General features: G+C 63.4%; 2 protein-coding genes across 2 annotated transcripts; one reads left to right on the top strand and one right to left on the bottom strand.

The window, feature by feature from the left end:
• Window positions 1-167: 167 nt before the first annotated feature.
• MNEG_6701 (dynein heavy chain, axonemal) lies at window positions 168-15,217 on the top strand (the record flags this gene model as incomplete). Its single annotated transcript, XM_014044826.1, has 34 exons — window positions 168-264; window positions 430-607; window positions 920-1,129; window positions 1,470-1,607; window positions 1,809-2,010; window positions 2,237-2,403; window positions 2,579-2,786; window positions 3,066-3,209; window positions 3,400-3,588; window positions 3,731-3,826; window positions 4,212-4,306; window positions 4,499-4,598; window positions 4,835-4,996; window positions 5,206-5,309; window positions 5,587-6,019; window positions 6,241-6,333; window positions 6,536-6,641; window positions 6,855-6,916; window positions 7,203-7,615; window positions 7,979-8,243; window positions 8,686-8,859; window positions 9,062-9,148; window positions 9,364-9,473; window positions 9,785-10,022; window positions 10,247-10,768; window positions 10,998-11,155; window positions 11,343-11,661; window positions 11,891-12,103; window positions 12,342-12,565; window positions 13,000-13,146; window positions 13,422-13,550; window positions 13,784-13,964; window positions 14,263-14,779; window positions 14,946-15,217. 34 exons carry the CDS (start codon window positions 168-170, stop codon window positions 15,215-15,217), a joined length of 6,753 nt encoding a protein of 2,250 aa, XP_013900280.1.
• Window positions 15,218-16,065: 848 nt separating this feature from the next.
• On the bottom strand, window positions 16,066-16,335 carry MNEG_6700 (hypothetical protein; the record flags this gene model as incomplete). Its single annotated transcript, XM_014044825.1, has 1 exon — window positions 16,066-16,335. A coding segment is annotated over one exon (270 nt), but the record flags the coding sequence as incomplete, so codon positions are not given.
• Between the last annotated feature and the right edge of the window lie 319 nt (window positions 16,336-16,654).

Here is a 16,654-nt window from a genome sequence, read left to right as displayed (position 1 = left end):
ATGTTCATGTGCGCGTGGCATTACAGAGGGTGATCCAGACGATTGCAGCCATTTATTTTATGGGGGGGGGCCTGAGTTACCACCCCCATCATCGCCCGCGCGCTTCGTTGCTCGACCGCTCCACTGCCTCAATTTCAACACACTTCGCTGCAGGCGAGCGCATCGCCATGCCAGCCCAGGTCTCTCTGCTGTTTGAAGTGGAGGACCTGTCTCAGGCATCGCCGGCCACGGTGTCGCGCGCTGGCATGATCTACATGAACACAGGTGGGGTCCCGCGTATTACCCTGTCGGGCCCACCACTTGACTGATTGTTTGCTAGCGTCTCACCGCATGCCTCCAGAAAGTTCTCTGCAAATCATCCAAGGCAGCCGATTGGCCGTGTTGAACAGCATCTGCCGTCCATACTCCCTAAAACCCCAACACTCTCAGAGGACCTGGGGTGGCGCCCCATCATCACCAGCTGGCTCGAGCGCCGCGTCGCCGCGGCGGCCGCGAGCGGCGCTGCTGCTGCGGCGGTCCAGGAGGCGCGGGACCTGGCCGGCGTGGTGGGAAAGCTGGTGGAGCGCTATATGGAGGCGGCGCTGGAGTTCAAGCGGCTCAACTGCAGGTGCGTTACCCCTCATGGGGAGCCAGGCTTTCCCCCTCGCTGCTGAAAAAGCGTGATGTGATGGAATGTGAAATATGGACTGCAGGTTGTGGGGCTTGCGGCGCGGGCTGTCAAAGCCGCATGTGCTACTGGGGGCCCCAGAAGGGGCTGCTGCAGGCGGGGTGCCACGTGATGAGGGCGTTGAGCCGCCCTTGGATGCCGCGCCGGGCAACACGCACACTGGTGCTGGGATGCAGTCATCCGGAAGCTGCACAGTATGCGGATCTTACAAACAATCCGAAATGCCATCCTGCCCGCCTGCTGATGCCTCAGGGATCTCGTCCCAGTGGACCGCCTCAGCAGCGTCCGCACGTTCACGCGCCTCTTCGACGCCCTCGCCACCCCCGACAACGGCGTCGCGCGCGAGGAGGGCGCGGACGCGTGGGGCGCGATGGTGGAGATGTGGTTCCTGTTCAGCCTCATCTGGGGGCTGGGGGGCACGCTGGACCAGGACGGGCGCAAGCGGTTCGACTCCTTCATGAGGTGCGGGGTTTGGGTGGGTGGTGGTGGGCGGGCGGCCGGGTCAGTGGAATGGTGGATGTGGGCGCATGCATGCGTGCTTGAGCGCGCAGGTAGCTGCTTGGCGGCAAAATCTGCTGATCTCCAAGGTTGAATCACGGCACACGTCATTCTGTATGGCAGGAATCGAGCACATGCGGATAGGCAGGGGCAGGACGCCCACTCCCCATAGGGCCTGCAGTCCAGACGCCGGATCGCCCAGTCTCCGGCGCAGCCGTCATGAAACTCGCCTGCCGTGGTTCACAACAGCCCGCAAGTCAGCCTGCATTGCAAAGCGCGCAGCCCCTCCCTTACGCCATCCCAGGGAGATGGACACGCGCTACCCCTCTGGGGAGACCGTGTTTGAGTGCAGCGTGGACCCCCGCAACAAGGGCTGGCTGGCCTGGGAGGCGCGCCTGCCCCAGGGCGCGTTCAAGCCGCCGGCGGACGTGCCCGCCTACAGGTGTGCTGCTCTTGCCCCTCCCCCCATGACGCTGGGCCGGCCTTTCTCCGTCCATTTTCACCAGCTGCCTGTTCTACCACCTGCTGCAGCCTTACATGAGCGGCGTGTCTGCATTCCTGAAGTACTCGTCATCAAGACCCCTAGCACATATATGCACCCACCCCCAACCGTGCACACCACCAACATAATGAAACAACGCAGGCTGCTGGTCCCGACCGTTGACACCCAGCGCAACAAGTTCGTCGTAGGCGCCCTCGTGCGCGGCGGCCACCACGCCCTGGTGGTGGGCGGCGTCGGCGTCGGCAAGACGCTGACGCTGCAGAGCCTGCTGGAGGCGCTGCCGGCGGACAGGGCGCACTGTACCATCAACTTCAGCGCGCAGACCAGCAGCGCGTCGCTCCAGGTGCGACCCCCAGGGATCTGGGGTTCGGCTCATCAGCTCGGCGGTGCCATGTGCCGCAGCATCCCACATGATCGCCTGGACAATGCGCAGCACAGTCGAAACGTCTGGTGTACACTCATTGAGCTGCTTGAGATTTACTTCTTGCAGTTTTGCCTGCAGTCCCGTGGATAGAAACTGCCAAAAACCCCTATACACCAAATCCTCAAACACTTGTAAAACCCCCCAGGAAACCATCGAGAGCAAGCTTGAGAAGCGCACCAAGGGCGTGTACGGCGCCCCCGGCGGCAAGCGTCTGGTGGCGTTCATCGACGACCTCAACATGCCGGCCAAGAGCCAGTTCGGGTTCATGCCCCCCTTGGAGCTGCTCAAGCTGTGGGCCGACAACGGGTTCTGGTATGCAGGCCTGGGTGGGGCCGCTGCTTGCCTGCTGGGTTCCCGGCTCAGATGCAGCTGCTGCGTTTTTGCAAGGTTGCGACTGCCGGCCTCAAAGCAGTCAAAAGCACCGCTTCCTGTTTGCGCCCTGCTTTTCACCCCGGCAACGCGATACTCATGAAGTGTGCCCTCTCAGGTACGACCGCCAGCGCTGCGAGGCCAAGACCATCAAAGACATGCAGCTCCTGGCCGCGATGGCGCCGCCCGGCGGCGGCCGCAACGCGTTCTCGCAGCGCGTCATGGCGATGTTCAGCACGGTCAACATGACGCAGCCGAGCGACGGCCAGCTGAGGCGCATCTTTGGGGCAATACTGCACACCAAGCTGGCAGATTTCAACGACGAGGTCGGGGATTTTTCACATGGGGGGGGGGGTGGAGTGGCAGTATGGGAGAGTTGCCAGTCAATTATAAGTTGGGAATTGCTGAGGCCAGGTCGGGTGAGGCAAAGGGCAACCATGCGCAGCAGCTGCAGATGGATGCTGAGAGGCTGGCGGATGGGGCGATGCCGCTTCAAATGCATGATTTTTGCACACACAGGGCTCACACATCCGGCGACCTTGACACGATGTCTCTTTTTCGCCTCTGCTGCTTCCGCCACTCCCCCTGATCCGTATGACCCACAGGTGCGGCCACTGGTGGAGCCGCTGGTGGCGGCCAGTGTCGAGCTGTACCGCTGCGTGGTGCGGGACATGCTGCCCACGCCCTCCAAGAGCCACTACCTCTTCAACACGCGGGACCTCGCCAAGCTGGTGCTCGGGGTCATGCAGGTGGGTCGGCGAGGGCTTGCAAGGTTGCTTTGAGCGTGCCAGAGAAAGTGTACGCTCGAATGGGAGGGAGAATCGCACCCTTGGATATGCTGAGGGTGGACCTGGCACGCAAGACTTTCAACATCCAGCCAAACGGCCCCCTCACTCCTTTGCAATCCTGACTTTGCAACCCCCGACCTCCAAACCCCAGGCCAGCAAAGCGTTCACCGACAACAAGGACGAGCTGCTGCAGCTCTGGTGCCACGAGGCGGAGCGTGTTGTGGGGGACCGGATGTGGGACCCCCAGGACCGCCAGTGGCTGAGGAAGCAGCTGGACGAGCGCCTGGGCGCCAGCTTTGGCACCAGTACCTCCGTTTTGTTCGAGGCAACAGCTGGAGAGGTGGGACACCTTGCTGTGCCAGTTTGGGGTGTTTCGGGCTGAAAATTAGGTGTTCAAGGTTGTTGCGCCAGCAGATGACGGCATGGTGAGCCTGCTGTGCCCTGTGTCCACATCAAGGCGCCTGCCGCACCTTGAACCACAGGTGCTGCCGTACGTGAGCTTCCTGCGAGCCGGCGCCGTAGAGACGCCGCCCTATGAGCCAGTGCGCGACATGGCTGCCCTGAAGTCCCTGCTGCAGGTGCGCAGGCACTGCGCGCGGGGTGCACACCAACAGATATGCACAACTAGTGGGCCGCCCTGCAGGGGCCATGATTGTACATTGACCTCCATTTCTGGTGAAGGAGGTCGGAGTTATGTTCGGGGGTGGGGGGAAGGGTGTCAAGAATGCCGGCTGGTTTCGCACGCAGCTGAGGACACCCCACCTGGACGGCTTTTATACTGCATCCAGACATTGTCCTGCCCTGTCGGCTGCCCTGCCGCACGGCCTGTGATGCACAGTCCTGCACGCACGCGTGTTCGCTGCACCCCTGCGCTACCTGCCGCTTCTGCCTGGTCCATCCCCTCCCTGCTCCCAATCATGTCCCCCTCTGCCCGGCCGCCCTCTGCCCCCTCATCTTCTGCAGGACAAGATGGAGGAGGCGGCGCTGGAGCCAGGGGCGAGGCCTGCCGCCCTGTCCCTGTTCAAGGACGCACTCCTGCACATCTGCCGCATACACAGGTCGGGCCTGAGGGCACGCGCTCGCGTCTGTGTTGAGTTATTAAAAGCTGCAGTCCGCGCCCTTGCGTCCATTCAACATCAGTTGTTGAGGCTGAGTTGCGGCCGCGGTGGCGGCGAGCGCGTCAGTGGGCTTGAATTTTTGGTGTCTACAACTGAACTGGGCGCTGCAAACGGCACACACACTGCCCGCAGGATCCTGAGCCAGCCGCACGGCAACGCGCTGCTGGTGGGCGTTGGTGGCAGCGGCCGCAAGAGCCTGGCGCGGCTGGCGGCCTACGTCGCAGAGATGAGGGTCGTCACCATCGAGATCACCCGCAACTACAGGCGCGGCCATTGGCTGCTCACGGGAAAAGAAGGACCAGAGGGCAGAGGGCCATCCCAGCAATTAGCAAGCCTGCTTCCAGAACAGTCATCTGGGAGGCCGCACATAGTCCTGCCCGCCGCACCACCCCCATGCCGCCCCCAACCTAAACCCTGAAAGCGTCTCGATCTGCTCCGACCCACCCCAAACCCCGCCGCCCCAGGCAGTCTGAGTGGCGCGAGGACCTCAAGACGCTGTACCGCACCGCCGGCGTGGCGGGCAAGCGCACGGCGTTCCTGCTGGACGAGACCCAGATCAAGTACGAGACCTTCCTGGAGGACGTTAACAACATCCTGACCAGCGGGGAGGTGCCAAACCTGTTCCCAAAGGTGGGGGTCCCATGCGGCGAGCGACTTTGTGTGCGTCAGAGTGGGTTTGCAGCGTCGTGAGGCTGGCTTGTTTGGCCCAGGATTGCAAGGATACAACGGTGATGCAATTGGCATTCATAACTTCCAATTGACAAAGCTCATCCAGCTGGGTGACCATAGGCGTACGAACCGTCACCACCTCGCTCCCCTGCGTCGCGACCGCGCTCCAGGACGAGCTGGGTGGCGTGTTGGACGAGCTGCGGCCGGCAGCCAAGGCTGCGGGGGCAGGGGAGACGCAGGATGCGCTGATGGCGTTCCTGCTGGAGCGTGTCAGGTAAGGGGGAGGGACTCCGTGTGCAGTGGGGGGGTTGCTGGGATCAGGGGCATCCTGTGTTCCAGCACGCAAGCAGCTCTTTGGACAAGGCCAATGGGAGACATTGTGTTGGTTTTGCAAGCACGCGTTTCATCCCACAAACCGTGGGTTTTAGTGTGAATCTCGATGCTATTGCGAGCTTTGCAGCCCCCCCTGTGCTGCACCCACTCTACGCCCCCCCACCTCCCCCCAAAAAAATTGCGTTCATCAATCCCTCACAACCGCCAACCACCCCCAGGGCCAACCTGCACGTTGTCCTCTGCCTGAGCCCCGTCGGCGAGGCCTTCCGCGAGCGCTGCCGCATGTTCCCCGGCCTCGTCAACTGCACCGCCATAGACTGGTTCTGCGAGTGGCCGGCGGACGCGCTGTACGAGGTCGCCGCGCGGCGCCTCGCCGACGACGCGGCCCTGCCCGCCATCGCCGGCGCCGCTGCCGCGGAGGCCGTCCGCGCGGCGGCGTGCCGCGTGCTGGTCGCGGCGCACCAGAGCGTGGAGGAGGCCGCGCGGCGGATGTGGGGCGCCCTCAGGAGGCGCGTGTACGTGACGCCCACGAACTATCTGGAGTGCGTCCACAACTATGCCACGCTGCTCGGGGAGAAGCGCGCTGAGCTGGCGGGCAAGGCCGGGAAGCTGCAGGGCGGGCTACTGAAGCTGGACGAGACGCGCACTCAGGTGGGGGCAGAAGAATTTGGGGTTTGGGCAGGTGGTTGCCGGCCCTGCCGCATGCAAACCGTAGAGGGTACGGGGGCAAGCTCGCATGAATGGGGTGGAGGGCGCAGCAGATGTTGCGGGGCAAGCACAAGCGCCAACATGCTGCTAGACCGATGCAGTGGACGCCGTCAATGCCTGGCCCTCTTGTTTGTCGTGGTGCCCCCGCGCCGCGCCGGCCCCAGGTGTCTGCGATGCAGGTGGTGGCCGCGGCCAAGGCTCAGGTCGTGGCGCAGGCCAAGGCCGAGTGCGAGGAGCTGCTGGTGGCCATCGTGCAGGTAGGCAGGCCAAGGACAGGCAGCCGGGAGCCTTGCAGCTGTGCCTATGTCCTGAAGTTGCACAGCCTCTGCGAAAGCAGCCCAAACACAAACAAGAAACGCAGCCCCGACACAATGTAATCCCTGATCCACCCACCCACCCAATCACGCACGCACGCACGCACGCACGCACGCACGCACGCACGCACGCACGCACACACAGGACAAGCGCGTGGCTGACGAGCAGGAGAAGGCGGTCAACGCTGAGGCCACCAAGATCGGCCGCGAGGCCGAGGAGGCCAACGCCATCGCACAGCAGGCGGGCATGGGTTTGTTGAGGGAATGGATGCGTGCAGAAGGGCAACACATTTCTGCACCATCAACGCCTATCAGCCTTTTTGATCAACCCTCCTGACAACTTTTGTGGCAATTTGGTTGTGTGAATCAAGCCCATTCACAGCTCACAGCTCTGCTCCGACCCATCCATCCACTTGATGACTAATCTGCCCAGGTGTCCACTGAGCTGGAGCGAGCGCTGCCAGCTCTGCGCGAGGCGGAGGAGGCGCTCAACGTTCTGACCAAGAAAGACATCAGCGAGCTCAAGGTGCGCTGTGCAGCAGGGATGACCGCAGGAGTCTCACCGCTTTGGGCCATAGTTGGGGCTCGAAACGCAGGGAGTTGCAGCTGGGCAGTGTGTGATGAGCACTGCGATGCTGTACACCCAAGCTAGGTTCAGCCGAGAGCGGGATCCAGGGCAAAGTGGCCAAATCATTGCTTTGGACTGCTGTCCATCCCGCCGGCATCAAACCTGGCCACGTCTGCCCTCTACAATGCTCCTCGCATGCCTGACACACCCAAACCCCTTGACATGACTCCCAAACGCCAACCAGGCCTACTCCAAGCCGCCCGCCCTGGTTGAGCTGACGCTGGGCGGCGTGATGACTGTGCTCAAGCGCCCCGCCACCTGGGAGGAGACCAAGAAGCAGCTGGGGGACGCGAACTTCATGATGAAGCTCCTGGCCTACGACAAGGACCAGCTGGACGACGCGCTCCTGAAGAAGATTGGGAAGTTCACCGCGAACCCCGACTTCACGCCGGACGCGGTCGGCAAGGTTTCGCTGGCGGCGAAGGGCATGTGCATGTGGGTGTGCGCGATGGAGACGTACGGGCGGGTCGCAAAGGAGGTGGGGCCCAAGCGGGCGCGGCTCAAGGCGGCGCAGGAGAACCTGGCCAAGAAGCAGGCGGCGCTGGCGGCAGCGCAGGAGCAGCTGGCGGCGGTCCTGGCCAAGGTCGCCAGCCTCAGGTGGGGCAAGAGGACCCCCCAGCATCATTCAGTGTTGCTTGGGCGGCGCAGCCTGGGGACCCAGGGCGGGTGGGACCATGATGGATATTTGTGAGGACCACTTTTCGCTGGCTCCCCATGCTGCGTCCTTGGCGCTCACTCGGCCTCTGATGTCGGCAGGCTGAGGTGGCAACGTGTATGACAGAGCCCCCACAACCCCGAAACTTCCATCCTAGGCCTGCTATGGTGCCTGCTACACAGCGCCTGCGACACTCACGCAATACATTACACTGCCTGCACATTCAAGCAAAGTGCCTGCTTTAAGGAGGGATGACAACTGTGTCGCCCTTGCCCTCGTTTCCATTGCGTTGCCCTCGCTCTCAGGCAGCGATACGAGGAGAGTATGTCCTCCAAGGCCACCCTGGAGGCCGAGCTCTCAGACCTGGCCGGCAAGCTCTCGCGCGCGGAGAAGCTGGTGACCGGCCTGGCCGGCGAGCGCGCGCTGTGGCAGGCCAGCATCGGCGGCCTGGAGGCGCGGCTGGCGGCGCTGCCCGGGGACGCGGCGGTGGCGGCCGCGTTCCTGTCCTATGCGGGGCCCTTCCCCAGCGAGTTCAGGGACGAGCTGGCGCGCGCCACGTGGCTGCCGCAGGTGTGCGCTCGCTTCCGGCTGCAGTTTTTTGCACAATCCCACACAGACACAGGCACACACAGACACACACACAGACGCACACACACACAGACACACACACACACACACACGCAGGCTCACACACACACACACACACACACAGAGACACACACACACACACACACACAAATCTGTGCTGCGTGCCCAAGCTCTGCTCATCCTTGGGCCGCGGTGCCAGTGCAAGCACGCGCGTTGAGAGCACAGAGGCAGTGTGATGCAAAATGGTGGATGCTGGAGCTTAGGTTGTGCCAGCCTGACCCCTGGCGCTCGGTGCATTCAAGAGTCTTCAAGCCGCCCTAGGAACATTTGCTGTGCGCCTGTTCAGCGACCGTGGTCCACGGTCTTTTATCTGAGCTCGGCCTGCCTATGTCGCCTTGCCCCCACCCTCACCTGCCCCCACCAGGTACGCGCCCAGTCCCTCCCGGCCTCGGAGGCCTTTGATTTCTGCGGCTTCCTGGCGGACCCCGCCACGGTGCGCGACTGGAACATCTGGGGGCTGCCGGCGGACGCGTTCAGCACGGAGAACGGCGTCATGGTGGCGCGCGGCCGGCGGTGGCCGCTGATGATTGACCCGCAGGTGCGGCGCGCGCCTTGTCTTGTAGAAGGCGCACAGCGGGCAGGTCCTGTCTGTTGAGAATCCTGGAGTGAATTTGCTTGCATTTGCCGAAAGGGGTGCAGGGTAAGTTTTTCAAAGTGCGCCAGCATTCGGCAGACGTTGCAGTTCCTGAAGTGAGTTCACTGGTGACTTGGGTGTGCCGCCTTTTGTATGTGCCGCGCAGGGCCAGGCCGTGCGCTGGGTGCGCAACATGGAGTCTGGCAGCGGCATCAAGGTCGTCAGCGTCACCGCCGCCGACATGATGCGCCAGGTGACTTGTGGGGGGGGGCGCCTTGAAGGGGTGCTGAATGGGGTGGGTGGGGGGCGCTGGAGCAAGATTTTTAATGTCGATCAAACTGACTGAAGTCGACAAAGATGGCTGAATTCGTGCAAGGACAATCTTGGAGGATCAATGCAGGCTCCTTCCTTTGGACTGCTGTGCCTCGACTCGACCCTTCCCCGATGTCTGTCCCATCCCTCCCGCAGGTCGAGGCTGCCGTGCAGTTTGGCCGCCCTGTGCTGCTCGTTGACGTCATGGAGGAGCTGGACCCGGCACTGGAGCCACTGCTGGGCAAGAGCTACATCAGGCGCGTGGGGTGGGGGGGTCTGGAGTGCACGCGGGTGCACCCTTGCACACCCGTGGCTTGCGGTTGGTCCTGACCTGCTCAGGCTCGGTTTATGAGCAGCAGCGGTCCTTGTGCGCCGGCGGCTGGAGGTGTGCATTGGCTAGGACGGCCACTCGTGACCAGGAGCAGAGCCACCTTGCTGTTATCAATTCCACAAGCCGTCCATGCACCGCTACTTGTCCCTTCCTCAGTCCTTCCCCCCCCCCCCCAAATACCTGTGCGCTGCTTCACCCGTATCCCATTGGCTCACACACACTCTTCCCGCCTCGGCCGACCCGCAGGCGCGGCTCTCAGGTGCTGGTGAAGCTGGGCGACAAGGAGGTGGACGTGTCCCCCGACTTCCGCCTCTACATCACCACGCGCCTGCCAAACCCCACCTACCCGCCGGAGGTCACGACCAAGGTGGCGCTGGTCAACTTTGCGGTGAAGCAGCAGGGGCTGGAGGGGCAGCTGCTGGCGGCTGTGGTGAAGCACGAGCGGCCCGACCTAGACGCTCAAAAGAACGAGCTCGTGGTCAAGGTGGGCGGGCTCGCTGATTGCCCTGCTGGTCGCGTGCTTGCTGTTGAGGCATGGCAGCGCCTGTGGCGCACACTCAGCAAGGCATGTACAGCTCAGCATCGTCATCTCGCTTGCAGCAACAATTTGTTGTCCAACTTTCCTCCACAAACTCCACACGCCCACCGATATCACCACCCGTCCGCCCTCCCCCCTTCCCTCCCCCACACTGACCCGCGCCCGCGCAGGTCGCCGCCGGCAAGCGCACCCAGGCTGAGCTGGAGGACCGCGTCTTGGCGCTGCTCTCCTCCGCCACGGGCAGCCTCCTGGACAACGTCGCCCTCATCGACGCCCTGGGCGCCTCCAAGGCCACCTGGGAGGAGGTCTCCGCCAGCCTCGCGGTCGCGGAGGACACGGGCCGAGAACTCGAGGCCGCGGCGGCCGCGTACCGGCCGTGCAGCGTGCGCGCGGCGGCGCTCTACTTCGTGCTCAACGACCTGGCGGCGGTGGACCCCATGTACCAGTTCTCCCTGGACTCCTACATGTCGCTGTTCGCGCTGAGCCTGAGGGCGTCCCCGGGGCCCGAGGAGCTGCAGGAGCGCATCAAGGCGCTGAACGACCACCACACGTACGCGGTGTACCGCTACGCGGCGCGCGGCCTGTTCGAGCGCCACAAGCTGCTGCTGAGCCTGCAGATGTGCGCGCGGATACTGGCGCTGGCGGGGCAGGTCAACGCAGAGGAGTGGCAGTACCTGCTGCGCGGCGGGCAGGTGCGGTCAAACAAGAGCCACGCATATGGGCGTTGCTTGGAGTGACGCGGCGGCGGGCGCTTCGGCGCATGAGGGGAGTTCAGGGTTGCTTTGCGAGCACAAGCCCCTTGCAGGGGGGGGGCGTGAGTGTCAAGCTGGGCAGTGCACATCACAGCCGCGCTCCAACTGCTATTGTCAGAATGATCAACCCTTCACTTTCCAATTCCCACCCCCCTCCGCATGCGCCCAGGTCCTCGACCCCACCCAGCAGGCCCCCAACCCAGCCCCGGCCTGGATCAGCGAGGAGGCTTGGGGCCACGTGTCGTCGCTCGACGCGCTGCCCGCGTTCAAGGGCCTCGCCCACAGCTTCGAGGCCGCCACCTCCACTTGGGAGGGCTGGTTCCGCAGGTGGGCCGGCCGGCTGGGGCATGCAGCCAGCCCAGCCTGCGCTGCACGCACATTGTTTGAGCCCGATTTTGGATTCCATGGTCGCTGGGTTGCAGCGAATCAAGCCCCCATAGTCACTTTTATATGCTGCGAGCCCAAGTCTCAACCTCCTCTCCGCACTACTCTGCCGCCCGCCCCCATCCCACAGCCCCGAGCCCGAAACTGCCGAGCTCCCTCGGGAGTGGGAGTCCCGCCTGGGCGAGCTGCAGCGCATGCTCCTCGTCCGCTCCCTCCGCCCCGATCGCGCGCTGTTCGCCGCGGCGGGCTTCGTCTCCAACGCTCTGGGGCGGCGCTTCGTTGAGCCGCCGGTCCTCGACCTGGGGGAGACGTTTGCGGACAGCTCCCCGGCGGCGCCGCTGGTGTTTGTCCTGTCGCCGGGGGTGGACCCGACGGAGGCGCTGCGGAAGCTGGCGGCCGAGAAGGGCATGGGGGGGCGGTTCTTCAGCGTTGCACTGGGACAGGGGCAGGTGCGTGGGATTGAGGGGGGGAAGACGACGTGGGCATATGCATATGTGCGCCACAATTGGCGGACCCCAGCATGAGCTCCTCGTCTGTGTGTGAAGATGAAGCTGTCTTATCCCATATCTGTGGAATAGGTTGGGCCTGTGCTGCCGACACCAGGCGCCAAGGCCCTTCCCTGCAAACCGCATCCAAACCTCCTATTCGCACCGTGATCATGCACGCCAACACTTGCAGGCCCCCATCGCTCAACGGCTGATTGTGGAGGGCGTAAAGTCGGGCCACTGGGTGTTCCTGGCCAACTGCCACCTCATGACCAGCTGGCTGCCCACGCTGGCAAAGATCGTTGAGGGGCTTGAGGGCGGTGCAGGCGCTGCAGCACCGCACGAGCGGTTCCGGTTGTGGCTGTCATCCAGCCCAAGCGAAGCTTTCCCAATCTCCATTCTGCAGGTGAGGGTCATATCAATGATGCTGAGATTTTGACACTAGCAGTTGCAGCCAGAGTGAGGGGACTGAGTCAAACAGACAGTGTGTCAGCAATCCTCTCGTTACCTTTAGATCCGCATTGACGCTGCCATCGTGTCCCGCCGCACGGCTGCCTGCCGCTGGCTTGTCACCCAGTTGCTGTTGCGTCATCATTTGCAACACCACTACACTTTCCCCCTCCCTCATATCAAAACCCCTGCAGCGTGGCATCAAGATGACGACGGAGCCCCCGAAAGGCCTCCGGGCCAACCTGCAGCGCATGTACCAGTCAATCACTGATGAGGGCTTCAAGGCGTGCAAGGCGGCGGCGCGCTACCAGCGGCTGCTGTTCGCCCTCGCCTTCTTCCACAGCGTGCTGCTGGAGCGGCGCAAGTTTAGGACGCTGGGGCTCAACGTGCCCTACGATTTCAACGACACAGATTTCTTGTGAGCGATTATCTTGGCACGCGTTCTTTGTGTGGTTGTTCACGCTTGGGGTTTGGGCTGAAGGGGTGCACCCTCATTCATGAGCATCCGACGGTTGGCGTGGGCCGCACAACACTGATGCATAGGACGCAGCTTCACCAGCCGGCGGCATGATGATGCATGTTTTGGACTTTGATGGGCTTTTACCGCCGTGATTGATTTGATAGGCTTTTTGGGGCCCTGGCCAGCAAGCTATGTGCGCGGCACAACCCTCCCCTCAACCATTTCTATTTGAGTGCCTGACCCACAAAGCAAATCTGCACATTCTTCCGACCCCGGGATTGTCCACTTGACTTCGCTGGCGCACGGCAGCTCCCTCCACCCCCCCTGATCCGGCCTGCTCCTGACTCGACTTTCCGCAACGCTGCTGGCCCCGACGCCAAACCCTCGTGCAGTGTGTCGGATGATCTCCTTCGCAGCTACCTGGACAGCTACGCCTCCACCCCTTGGGCCGCCCTCAAGTACCTCATAGCCGAGGCAAACTACGGCGGCCGCGTCACCGACGAGCTGGACAGGAGGGTGCTGGTCAGCTACATGGACAAGTGAGCGGGGCGTCGTCGACACGGCTGGCAGGGGCATGCATGCATAATTGCTGGGGTCATGTGATGGGTCATGGGAGGTCTGGTCGCCCGGCTCAGCCGTTATTGTGATAAATATTGCGCGTGATGTGGGCGCGCACTCAACCTTGGTGCGTGTATCAGTGTGGCCGTGCCGGCTGCATGCAGCTGGGGGCTGCGCTGATCTCAGCTTTTGCATACCCACATAGCACATCCACATCTAAGCTTGTCTTTTCCTATGGCTTCAAACAAACCCCAAGGTATTACTGTGAGGAGGCTGTCGAGACTACCAACTTCCGGCTGTCCCCCCTGCCCACGTACTTCATCCCTGAGCCCGGGTCCCTCCAGGGCTACCGCGAATACATCGCCACACTGCCAACCACAGACAGGTGGAGGGGCCTTGGTACTAAGGGGCCTTAGTACTAGTGTGGGGTTCGGCACAAAGGCGCCCGGCGTGCGGCACTGCCTAGGGGCTGCCAAGGAGGATGCATGCGGTGTGCTGCATGTTCAGACTCGCTCGTCTCACACTTTGGCTAGCTGGATGATACGCCATGTGCTCGGCCCTTCTCGTGCACAACCGTGCCGTGCTTTCCCTGGCGTCGACCATGCCCCCGCCCCCCAGCCCCGAGGCTTTTGGCCAGCACCTCAACGCGGAGATATCCTACCTGATAGAGGACTCGCGCGCCCTGCTGGACGGCCTGGGGGCCCTGCAGCCCCGCTCTGGCACGGCGGGTGGAGGTGGCGCGGGCGGGCTGCGCCGGGAGGAGGCGGTGGCAGCGATAACAGCCGACCTGCTAGATCAGGTTGGTACTGGCGGGGAAAGCAAGGCGCCCGCAGAGCTGCAGTGGAGCCAAGCCAGTGCTTGGTTGCCAGCATTGTGTAGGCCGCATCTCAAGCCATGGGGATGGCTTTAGAGTTTTTGCATCAAGGGTTGGCAGCTGTCAAGTTTTATTGCACGCTGGCATGACTGCGTGCATTCCCACGTGTACATGCGTGTGCCAGAGGCCCTGATACATAGGCCCCCTCAACACACACACACACACACACACACACACACACACACACACACACACACACCTCTCATGCACCATCGTCCCCCAGATCCCCGCGCCCTTCAACCTGGAGGAGGTGATGCGCTCCAAGGCCGACGACCCCAGCGCCCTCCACGTGGTGCTCTTCCAGGAGATCGAGCGCTACAACGCCCTCCTCGCGCGCGTGCGCCGCTCCTGCACCGACCTGCAGCAGGGCCTGAAGGGCCTCGTGGTGATGAGCGCCGAGCTGGACGGCGTGGCGTCAGCGCTGTACAACGGCCGCGTGCCGAGCGCGTGGCTCAAGACGTACCCCTCCTTGAAGCCCCTCGGCGCGTGGGCGCGCGACCTGCTGGCGCGGGTCGAGCAGCTCGCGAAGTGGGCGGAGGGCTCGTACCCGCGCGTGTACTGGCTGGGCGGGTTCACGTATCCGACGGGCTTCCTGACGGCGGTGCTACAGACGGCGGCGCGCCGCGCGGGCGTCCCAATCGACGGGCTTTCATTCGAGCACGGGGTGGTCAACTTGACAGAGCGCGACATCCCGGGTCCCCCCAAGGAGGGGGTATACGTCAAGGGCATGTTCCTAGAAGGTGGGTGGCCGGGGCTTGCTGATAGTTTTGCATGTTGATTGTGATTTTGGGTGCTGGGTGGTGGCAGTTGTGCCACCAACTTAACACAGTGCCTGGTGCCATGGTGCGCCTGCCTCAACCCAAAGGCAAAAAACCTGGGCCCACTCCAATCCCGTGTGTGTTGCAGGCGCTGGCTGGGACTTTGAGGCTGGCAGCCTGCGTGAGCCGAATCCAATGGAGCTCATCGTGCCTATGCCAGTGCTTCACTTCAAACCAGTCGAGAACAAGAAGAAGGCAGGCAAGGGCGTGTACGCATGCCCCCTCTACATGTACCCCATCAGGACCGGCACAAGAGAGCGCCCTAGCTTCATGACAAGCGTTGACCTGCGCGCTGGCGCGTCAGACCCAGACAATTGGGTCATGCGGGGCGCCGCGCTTCTGCTGGCGCTAGCAAACTGATAGTGTGTATCTTTGTGTCACTCCTGACAGCACTGCGTTTGTAAGAAGGATAAGGATCGGGACTGTTACACCATCCCGCAGTCGCCTGCTTCTGCGTTGCTTTGCGGTTGTTACAGAAAATCAGACTTACAGCTTGTGGCCAGTCACCAAGAGCAAGGATCTGGCAGATACACAGGTACGAGGCAGGTCTGCGGCCGCGGGAAACCCCGAGAAGCCGCTATCTTCCAAGCCACAACGCCGCAACCCTTTCCCCAACCTCAAAGTCGTTCGGGGCAGAGGGGGGGAGCTCGGCACCACGCGCAAAAGCGGGGACCCATGCATAACACGCGAGCGATCAAAGCGGGGCATGGGGCGCGCCATCCCGCAGAACGCACGCGGCCAGAGCGACCGCGACACAGGGGCGCGCACCACCCACCCATGCAGAAACCCCTGGCCACTTGGGAACAGGGTCGGCTTAACACAAGGGCCCCGTTGCCCCTCTGCTAGAGGCAAGGTCTGTATTAATACATGTGAAGTTACATGACAAATCGATGACACCCGCGCAGATGCGGCTGCCCAAGCCCGGCCCCGCTGGGGGACTGTATACCAGGCGCGAAACGCCGCGCGACGCCAACTGAGAGTGAGCTGTGACTGTGGTGATTGCAGGGACACAAGCACGGCAGCGGTGACACCCCCTCCATCCCATGCACAGCAGGCCGAGCCGAAAGGGGTTGTCCATAAAAAAGGGGCCCCATGCACGACAAAGCCCGCGGGGAACGGCGTGCCCAGAAGGGTACAAGTCGTGCGCAAACGAGACACGCTCAGCCAAGCGACTGACATGTGACAGCACTGTCCAGCACGGGCGGCCCCTATGGCTCGATCGGGGGAAGGCACGGCCCCCCCGCCGCATCATTCCCTGCAGCGGCCACCCGCCCAAGCGCCGCGGGCGGCCCCTCTACCCCGCGGCCCGGCGACGCCGCTGCGGCGCCCGCGGCCGGCGGCAGCGCCGGTCCCGCGGGCGCCGCCGCCGCTGGCGTGGGGGTTGCAGCTGCTGCAGGGCCCGGCCCCGCCGGCGCGGCGGCCTTGTCCGCTGCACTCTGCGCAGCGAGAACTGCTTCAAAGGCGGCGTCAGCCTCCTTCTGCGCTTAGCGGTGGTTGATCGCCCTCTGCTCCCCCATGATTTTGTTTCATGCGAACGGGCCGGGCCCCGGCCTGCGGCGCGGCTGGGCAAGGCTGAGGCCCTCCCGAGAAGGGGGCCCCAGGGCAGCGGCCAGGTCGGCCACCACCGCGTCCTCCCGACCAGGGAGCGGCCTAGGGCCCTGCTCTGCCAGCAGGTCGGGGTCCGTGACCACCTGCGCGCTCTGACCCGGCGCGTTGCCGCCAAGGGCCGGCCGGCCAGCGTGGCGGGCAGCTTGGCAGGAGCTGCGGGGGCAACGCAACAGTATGCTTTGACATGCC

This window comes from Monoraphidium neglectum, assembly GCF_000611645.1.
Source record: "Monoraphidium neglectum strain SAG 48.87 unplaced genomic scaffold scaffold01115, whole genome shotgun sequence".
NCBI lineage: Eukaryota > Viridiplantae > Chlorophyta > Chlorophyceae > Sphaeropleales > Selenastraceae > Monoraphidium > Monoraphidium neglectum.
Note: the sequence above shows the minus strand (reverse complement) of the source record. Positions and strands in the feature narration are given on the sequence as shown.